This window comes from Brassica napus, chromosome C5, assembly GCF_020379485.1.
Source record: "Brassica napus cultivar Da-Ae chromosome C5, Da-Ae, whole genome shotgun sequence".
NCBI classification, from domain to species: Eukaryota; Viridiplantae; Streptophyta; class Magnoliopsida; order Brassicales; family Brassicaceae; genus Brassica; species Brassica napus.
In genome coordinates this window covers 36,760,884-36,770,973 of record NC_063448.1, presented here as the reverse complement: position 1 = coordinate 36,770,973, position 10,090 = coordinate 36,760,884, and the positions used below count along the sequence as shown (strand labels likewise).

The window sequence follows — 10,090 nt, the reverse complement described above, 5'->3', positions numbered from 1 at the left end:
ACCCAAACAGATATAGTAAATAAATAAGATGTATTGTTTTGATTTATGTATTTACTTTAATTTAATTATATACATAATATATAAATGAATACAAATAAATAATAATAGATAAAAATTAGTTTTATATATAACATTTATCCCGCGTAATTGCGCGGATCTTAAACTACTAGGAAGGTAAAATGTCAGATTTTGATATATATATTTTACACTCTTTCAAGTCATTTTTTTTAAAGAATCTATCAAATATGAATAAGACTGAATTTAAATATTGTTTTCAAATCTTGAGTTGAATAACAAAAGATTTCAAAATCACTAGACGAAGAGATTATAAATATAAAAACCAATAACACTAGATTTTGTTAAAAGATTGTAAATTAATTATGGGGATTTTGCAAAAATTACTCAATAAAAAGTGTCAAATGCAAAACTAATCCTTGGACTTTTTGGATCTTTCATTTGCACTTTCATCCCAGAAGTTCGGACTATTCACAAAAATGCAATAATTTTTTTTCTTTTGTTTCTTTTTTGAAAATGCTTGTTTTATTCAATCATTTTTATTTTCCTTTTTTATTTACAACAATCTCATCGTCATCAATACAACAACCACCATGAACAACCAATTTCAAGCTCTAAATACACCTACAATCAACATTTACACCTTCATATTCTTATTTTTTACACACACAAGCTATTTTCCTTTCATTTCCTCTCTTATTTCATCCCAAATTCCCAAAATTTTGATATCTAAATTATGAGCTTATTAGAGTTACTAAGTTCATGATTTTTGGTCAAAAATGGGTAACTTTCACTAGGAAGTTATATGTGCTTGAAGAAGCTAAACATGAACCTCAACGGATCTAATAATGATCTTTGAATTTTTTTTCAGATCTGTTCGTGTAGAAGATTTCAAACTTTTTTTATCAACAAAAAAAAAAGTCTTCTCGGATAAACATGTTAGTTTTGCAATTGGCCGAATTGTGTCAGAAATTTGACTTTCTATAGAAGATTTTCTGGGAAATCTTCTTAATTTTTACATGAAGTCTGCTCACTGGTATTTTGAAAATTTTTGAAATACAAAAGTAAACCAATAATTTAAAAGGAAGACTTCCTAAGAAGTCTGTTGTAGAGTAGATTTCTCAAGAAATCTTCCTTTGTAAATTTGAAATTGCAAAAATGACCTAAATGGAAGACTTCCACGAAAGTCTACTTCAAGAAGACTTAAATCAATGTTTAATAAACTTTCATTTTCTGTAAAATTAAAAAAAAACTTTTAATTTTCTTGTTAATTCATGTATATTAATCAATATCGGGGATCCTGAATAAAATTCATAACTTAATTAATCATAATTATGAGGTTACCAACATTCAAGTTTATTAATTTCTCTAATTAATCCGAGAAGACTTATTAAGCAGTCTTCTGAGAGAAGACTTCTGTGGAAATCTTCTATGTTAGTTTCTGTACAACATGTATTTTTAAGAGTGTTAAGTAATTTCAAGAATATCAAATCATGTGGTTTAATGTGTCTTCTTAGATCACAAGATATACTTTTGAACTTTCATGAGATTTAAAATTTTCTTTTCACTTAAAATTTAAGATTCCTGCTTAAATTTTAATCAATACTATTAAATTAGAAACATGGTCAATTGATATAGGTTTAGTCCAACATATTTTACCAACCAATATAAAACTTTTTACATAATAGTTATTACTTTTCATTTAGTTACTCTGCTTTTTTCCACAATTATAGGAACCCAATTCTTTAATAGTTCTTATATATGGAGACAGTTATGCTTTAAAAAAAACTATTCTTCTATCATCTCAAAGTATTAAATATATACCCCATCCATCTGTATCAAAATAAGTAAATTTTTATTCAATCTTTATCGTTTGTCTAAAAACAGCAATAAATACATATAAATTAACCAATAAAAAATCATACTGCAGAATACAAATAGTCAAAAACATAAAATTGCATTTACTTTTTACATGGAAACTTGAAAACATCACTTAAATTGAAACAAAAATTTTCTCTTAAAACATCACTTAAAATGATACGGATGGAGTATATGTTATATTCTACGTACATGGGTCATAACTAAGAAAACCATATACTATAATAACAACGAAATAGGTATATGGTTTGAAGTTGTGACAAAAAAAAGGTATCTGATTTGAAGAAAATCTGGTGATTTGAAACCATATACAATAATAACAACGAACTAAAATTTGAAACAAGCTGAAATTACTTGTAAAATAAAAACCATGGCATAAGATGACATAATAAAATGGAGATTTTCATTTACATTGGGTCAAAATTGACAATTTAATTGCATAACAAATTATTAACGTTATTATCATAATAATAATAATTAATGTTATTATCATTATATATAAAATCAAATCATGAAAATTTAATTAAAAAATATAATTTTATCTATTTAATTATTATTTGTTTACTAAACAAAATTGTAACTATACTTTGTTATTTTAAAAAAAATAATAAATGTATAGGAATAAATTACAAAATTAATGTGTGAAATGCCTACGATACAAGTCTATAGTTATACAACATCACAAATTCAATGCAATTATCAAAAATTATTACTAATAATTTTTAAAAAATATTTTACCCAAATATGATTATAAAGAAACACACAAATATAAAAATTAAATTTTCTAAAAAAATATGTAAAACAAAAAATATATTCGTCCTTTTAAATGGCAGATCAAACATTATAAACCCATTTTTAACTGCATCACAAATTTATTATATGTAATAATAACATTTTATAAATCATTATATATAAAATCAAATCATGAAAATTTAATAAAAAATATTATTACAAATATTTAATTACTATTTAATTATTAAACAAAATTGTAAATATGCTTTGTTAATTTTTTTTTAAAATAAAAAAATTTATAACTGTTTAGAAATAAAATTTAAAATTAATGCGTGAAATGACTATGGTACAATTGTATAGTTATGCAACCTCACAAATTTAATACAATTATCAAAAATTCTTACTAATAATTGTTTTTAAATATTATACACAAATATGATTACAAAGAAAACCACAAATATGATTACAAAAAACACATATATGAAAATTTCATTTCTAACAGAAAAAAATAAACAAAAAATTTCAAATTCTAGTTTTCCACTTAAAATTTAAGTTCTTCTGAGAAGTATTCCGAGACGTCTTCGCAAAATGTTTTAGTGAAAGTGTTATATGTTTGAACTTATGTAATGTTTGATATTTTCTGAATTTGACTAAGTTTTATCGAGAAGTCTTCTCCCTTAGTTTTAGTAAATTTGAATAAAATTTTGTTTTATTGTGTTTTGCTATTGAAGTTGTATCAATAACTTCAATAATGTCAAATACTTTTGGCAAGATAATATTGCAAACATGAATATATTTACCATTTTTTTGTCATTAACATCTCTTCAAATTTACAAAAGAATCCACAACTAAAAGAGTAAACATACAAATCACAAAACATACCATAAATAAAACTATTACACATGGAAGTTAGAGATCATTCCTCTACATAGATAAGCTTGAACTCCACTTGACATCACCATTTGATAGTCCTCCGTGTTCAGGTTTCAGATTTTTGAAGATTTTCAGGAAGACTTCCAGAAACTTTATGCATGTGAAATATTCCGAAGTTCTTAATTCTAGAAAGACTACAAAAGACTTCATCGAATACTTTGCATGAATAAATTTTCTCGGCAGACTTCTATTTCCTAGAAGTCTTCCAGAAAGTCTTCCATAAAGTCTTCGAAAACCTGATACTTGAAACTTGAAACTTTCATTGGCTTTAACACACTCATATATGTTTACTAGATGAAGAAAAATGCAAGAGCTTTAAGCAAGATGGTTACTAGATGAAAAAAATTCAGGCATAGAGACTTACCAAAAACTCTCAGATCTGTTTTGACTCCACCATCAACTTCAACCTACAAGAACTCTTCTTCCACTTTGACACCTCCGGCAGCAAACTCTGAGACCTCTTCCTCCACTACAAGAAAACATATTTTTTTACAAGGCCTATATTCCTTGTTAATTCGTCGTAATAGAGAGTTATGACAAATTAACAAGGAAGAGTTTCGTTGTAAAACATTCGTCGTAATGGAGGTTTCATCGTAACTTCCGTGTAAAAGTTACGACGAAGACAATTCGTCGTAAAAGACAAGGAAACGCTTCGTCGTAATGTCAATGTTAATTTTCGTCATAAACTTTCCTCAGAATGGCCTCGTAAAATTTACGAGGACTTTACAAGTCTTGCATTGTAAACACCTCGTAACATTTACGAGGATCTAACAAGTCATTCGTTGTAAAATTCATGTAAACTTTACGACGAATTTACATTGATGTATATATAATACCCCCTTTGTTTCACAAAGATAGATTTTCTAGCGTTTTCACACATATTAAGAAAACACATTAAATCACTACAGTAAATGTATCATTTTCTGCAATTTTCAATATCTTTTAACCAATATTAATTCAATAAATCAATTAATTTTTTTGAAGTTTACAATTTTTTCATAGGAAACACAAAATATCTATCTTTGTGAAACAATTTTTTTTTCTAAAACATCTATCTTTTTGAAATGGAAGGAGTATATTACTATTATATATAACATTACGAAATATTCAAAATTAAAAAAAAATTATAAAACGAAAAATTATTTTTTTAAAAAAACTATATAAATTTCATAATACAAAACGAAACGAAATATTTTAATTTATAATAAAAATCGAAACAAAATAAAAAAGCTACGGGACACGTTCTCGAAGTAGTTTGGGTGGGTGCTTGGTTCTGGAGTGTCTCGATCTGTGCATTCGGGAGGAGGTTGTTGCATCCCGCTCGTCTGGCGTCCAACGCTCTCTGCATAAGTGGGTTTCCCACTGCCATAACGTCGAGCAGATCCTCAAGGGAGTCCTAGCGAACCTGCTTGGCATCTATCGAGCCTTCATCCGAGCAGTCTCCTCATCCCGCCTCGAAGAGTATGACGAAGTCTCCCTTGCGACTTCGTTGATGGAGCGTATTCCCACGGTCTGTCCCTTCTTTCTAGGAACCACTTTTTTAAAAACATATTAATATAATTAATTATATAAAAATAATCAAATAAAATAAAATATTTTTTAAAATTTTACCTCTTCGAAGATCCTGTCGATCTCTTCTGTTGTCAATTTGATGGGTAATCCATCGGTAGACTGCTGGGTTAGTTGGGTCTCCCGCTCTCCAGCCCGAGCAGCCACTTCGTTGAAGAGTTTCTCGGTTGCAAGATTGATAAAGGTCCCGTCTGATGTGGCGTGAGTCATCTTGAATAGATCAGACAGAGATGGTAGGACTCCCGTCTTCTCAAACTACAAAGATAAAGAATAAATTAAATTAAGTAATAAATATAAGCTTAAAAGAATAAAAAAATATTACAATTAAAACTTACAGCTTCTAGACGGATCCCGGCGTGGGGTTTTGTCCGGTTCTATGAACCATAGGTAAATGACCGTCCTTATCCTTCTTTCTTCGGGAAGTGGAGCATGAGTTGGCCTTACAGATCGTGGAGGGTAGCTTCTAATAGGCGATGAGGCCATCCCATACATCCTTCGTGATCTCGGTGGGCTTCCCTTCATAACCATAGATCCCCCATTTGTCCTTCCAATCTGAGACGGTGTTGCAAAGGCAGACCTTTGATTTTACCACAAATTCCGCCTTCACCCTCTCGTTGATTGCTAAGGACCAATGCCACCTTTGCTGAAAAAGAAATTATAAGAATATTTAAATGTATAAATAATTATTAAATATAAAATAGGGAAAAAAGTTACCGCAAAACATTTAAACCACGTCATCTTAGCGTAGTCTGGAGTCAAAATCCAGTTCAGATGGGCTTCGACGAAATATCCCTTGATCGTGTCTGAAATGCTCTGGCCGACACAATTAACAGCTGAAAACCTGCAAATAGTATCAAATTGTTAAAAAATTAATATGAAGTAAAATATTAAAATAAAAATAATGACTTACTAATAAGTACCCTTCGGTCGATCGGGGTCCAGAATATCTAAATCCTCTCGTCCAGGCTGGGCAAAAAGATCCTTCACTATATATCCTTCGTATGGTGTAGATGGAGGCACACGCAAATCTGAATGAACTCCAGCTGCTAGGGCAGGCTCATGTGGTGGGGGAGGAGGTGGAGGCATCTGAGCCGGTATCTGAGGTGCAGGAGGAGGATGGGTCCAAGAAACTCTTTGAGACGTCTGCGAGTCAGGAACTACCTCGGAAAATGATGGGCCGGAATAAGATGTCCCATCATGGTCACCAAACATCTGGGAATAAGTAGGTGGACGTGCTGTTTTCCTAAGAGCCAAATCAAAATAAAAAAAAATAGAATCAATTTAAAAACCGCAACATAATCTTTGAATATAGTTCCGTTACCTAAACAAACCACCTAAACTAATTACCTAAACTAACCACCTACACAACCTAAACTAATCTTAAAAAAAAAAATCAAGAGAGAGAGAGAGAAAAAAACATACCTTGAGATATAAGAAGTTGAGAGACATGAACGAGGCAGCCTCGTTCTGGTTTTGCATATATATATAAAGAAACACCCTCCTCGTAATTTTGTTTTAACTTTACGATGAAGTTACCACGCCCATTTTTTTTAGTTACGACGAAGTTACCACGCCAGTGTTTTTTTGAGTTACGACGAAGTTACCACACCCGTGTTTTCTATTACAAGGAAGTTACAAGGCCCAACGTTACGATGAAGGTTACTGTAGAACCTAAAATCTACACAAAGTATTTGATAGTGATCGGGGTTTGATCTAGGGAAGACAAATGATGTAGGCAATGATATCTTTAGAACACAACGATGTTAAATAGTTTCCAGTAGGTGAAAATGAACTTTATTGATGAATAAGATCAAATACAATGGATTGAACTAGATCGAGTGATACAAATGAGATCGGTAAAGAAAGAATCTAAAAGTGGGAAGACGACAAGATCGGTGTAAGTGTATAGCTCTCTCTAGGGTTTTCAATGTGTCCTCTTCTGTTTCCATTCCTCTTCCTTTATAGCAAGCTGACTTCGAGACATCTGTGGTAGCTCCGAGATCTCAGCTTCTTGTTGCACGATCTCCGCGACCTCGGCGACTCCTTCTCGAGCTCGTATTCTTGCTACGGGCTCCGGCCCTTTAAGGCCCATGCCTTTGATCGCGGCCCATTATGGTATTGACCAAAATTGGGTCCAACATTTGTCCCCCAGCCTTTTTGGTTTATTGGGAAACTGAAAAGGCGAGAAACTATCGTTACTTGGCGGTGTCGCGATTCTCGGGGAATGGGATGCCACGCGTATCGTCTTGATTTGACTTGTCGGCCATTTTAGGATCGTGTGGTCGAGATTGAAAGTTCGTGGCCGGTTAGATCCTAGCGTTCTCGGGAACCACTTTTCTTTTATTATATATATATTACATATCACTGAGTAGATCGTCTTCTTCGTCACTTCGATCCTTCTTCTTTCTTTGGCATCTTCTTCTTGGTTTTTTTCTCTCTCTTTCGCGATACTTCTTCTTAATTCGGAACTATGGCTGCAGAAAAGTTTGGTCTGCATCTCAAGACGATTCTTAAAGGGAAACATATCGACGCCATTTACGAACTCTGGGGAGTCAGTTACGCCGTAGAAATCGAATCCCCGAGGACGGTGAGACTCCGAAGAACGTGAGACCGGGGTAATGTGGACCTTACGCATCTCATTTTGAGGCTGGCGGCTTATCGTTTCCTCTTCCTCGTTTCCTTCTCGAGGTGCTGGCGGAGATCAAGATGGCGTTTACCCAGATAGCGCGTAACTTTTTCCGGTACTTTTTAGGTTGCTGGGTCCCAGCTCAGGAAGAAGGTCTCGAATTTGGTCTCAGGGAGTTGAAGCAATTATTTTCCATAAAGCGAAACAACGGCTTCCATGGCACAATGATTATCTCTCCTCGAGGTGGTCGTGTTATCATCGAAGGCATTCCTAATAAGGATGATCGATGGAGGGAGAATTTTTTTGTTTTAAAAATAAATCTAGCGTCGGTCGGAGACTTCGATTTCGAGAGGATTCCTCGGGAATGGTCCGGCGACATTGGTGAGTCTCATTTCGTCTTGGTAAACAATGTCTGTTGTTTTCTTCTTCTTTAAAAACGAAAGAAAGAATTTTCCTTCTATTTATAGAGCCTTTTGGGTCTGCGCCTATGTCTCTCGAGCTTCGCGGGTTAATGGAGACTTTGCGTCGAGGTAGCACTTGCTGGCTCTCCTTTACTCCTGACCGAATTCAAGCCGCCTATGCTCTCCCACCGGGTGCGAATCGTGCTACTCCTGTCACCTTGGTGGCTCCTGTTCGGCCCAAGCGAGGTCAGGGCACCAAAAGTAAGTGGCTATTACATTGCTCTTTTTTTCTGGCATGATCTGGGGCGCTTCGTTGATATGATCCTAAGTTTTTCGAGGTTTGCTTTGCTTTTTAGGGAAGAAGGATGAAGAGGTGTTGCTCGATCGTCCTGATGAGTCTTCTGAGGCCGGGTCATCAGAGCGAGATCGGAAAGTCCACCGGGGGCGGGTCCTTAGACCGAGGTCGCAGGCTCAGTCTCCTGGTCTTCTTGCTAGGCCAGTGTCGGTCGCTTTTCCATCTGGTGGAGCTCGAAAGGCACCGGATACTTCGGCGAGCTCTGCTGGTGATCGAGCTCTTAATGACGAGATCGATTCGTTGTCTCGTCAATCTCGACGTCGGGTTTTGGAGGAGTTAACTCTGTGGCTTCGGGATCGTCGAGCCCGAAACTTTCTCCGCCGTTGCGTGCTTCTGGTGAAGGTACTTCGCAGGTTAACCCCGGTGATCTTCCTTCGAGCGTGCCCGAAGCTTTTTCGTGGTCGTTTGCGTATGACAGCGAGATCCCCATCCTTGAGAACCCCGAGTCCCTTGCGGAAATTTGGTGTAAGATCAGAGCAGAAGGATGCGAGCTCCCTTCTTTGGAGCACATGCGAGAGCGCGACGCCTATGTTCGGATGGCAGTCGCAAACGCCAAGGTACGTTGTCTTCGCTTGATTCTTTATGGACTGGGATGCTTAGTTTTGATGCTATCATTTTTCTTAGGCTATGGAGGCGAGCAATGATTATGCCGCTTTAATGGAGGGGCGATTGGCAAATTTTCCTAGTAAGGAAGAGATCGCGGGTCACCTTCTCATGATCCAACAGCTTCGGGGTGAGCTGGATACTGCTCGGGAGACGGAGAGACAGCGCGAATTGGATTTTGAGAAATTGAAGAAGAAGTTGGCGGCTTCTGAGGCAGAAAAGGGCGTTGTTCAGAGCGACCTTAACTCGATGGAGGAGAAGTATAGGCGAGAGATCGAAGGTCGGGATAGGAAAGCTTGCAAAGATCTCCATCTAGCTCGTGTCTCTCTTGCGAAGGAGTACGAGGGGGTTTTGGCTGTAGTCAGGGGTAAGTTGGAGCAAAAGAAGAAAGAAACGGCCGCGGAGATTCTTTTGCAAGAGACGCGAGCTCATATCGAAGCTTTGCCGAGTATAGTGAGGGTGGCTTCGAGCTCGAGGCGGAGTTGGAGCGCCATAAAGACTTGGAGGTTTCGCTCGACGTCAATTACGGTCTTGCTTCGGTGTCGGACCCTTCTCTTGGTCGTCTCGATCTCCCCGAGATCTCCGGAGACTCGGTCAACAAGGATTGATGCGAGGGTTACTTCGATTTAGTTTGAAGTTTGCTATGTTTTATATGTATGTTTTTTTTGTTTTTGTTGTTGGAGAAACATATATATGTTTCCAACGGATTTATGGGATAATACCTCTTTAATCGTATATTTCCGATTTGTTTTAAGCCTCATTGAGCTTGTTGTTTTACGCTTTGGAAGGCGTGAAACAGAGACTGATCAGGAATATGTTTTATGGGCCTTTATATGGCCTGATAGCAAGTTGGTAAATGAGCTATGCTTAGGAATTAGATGTTCAAAGTGATGAAAGAAAGCTAAAGACTGTTTGTTTGGTTGTTTGGGCTGCGATCGGTGACGAGCTGCCTACGTACCCCTTTTGGGGGATCAAGCC

General features: G+C 35.7%; 1 protein-coding gene across 1 annotated transcript; it reads left to right on the top strand.

The window, feature by feature from the left end:
- The first annotated feature begins 7,597 nt into the window (after window positions 1–7,597).
- Window positions 7,598–9,742, top strand: LOC106383741. Its single transcript, XM_013823804.1, has 6 exons — window positions 7,598–7,714; window positions 7,774–8,134; window positions 8,221–8,415; window positions 8,511–8,773; window positions 8,863–9,066; window positions 9,134–9,742. The coding sequence occupies exons 1-6, from the start codon at window positions 7,598–7,600 to the stop codon at window positions 9,740–9,742; spliced, it is 1,749 nt and encodes a 582-aa protein (XP_013679258.1).
- The last annotated feature ends 348 nt before the right edge of the window (window positions 9,743–10,090 follow it).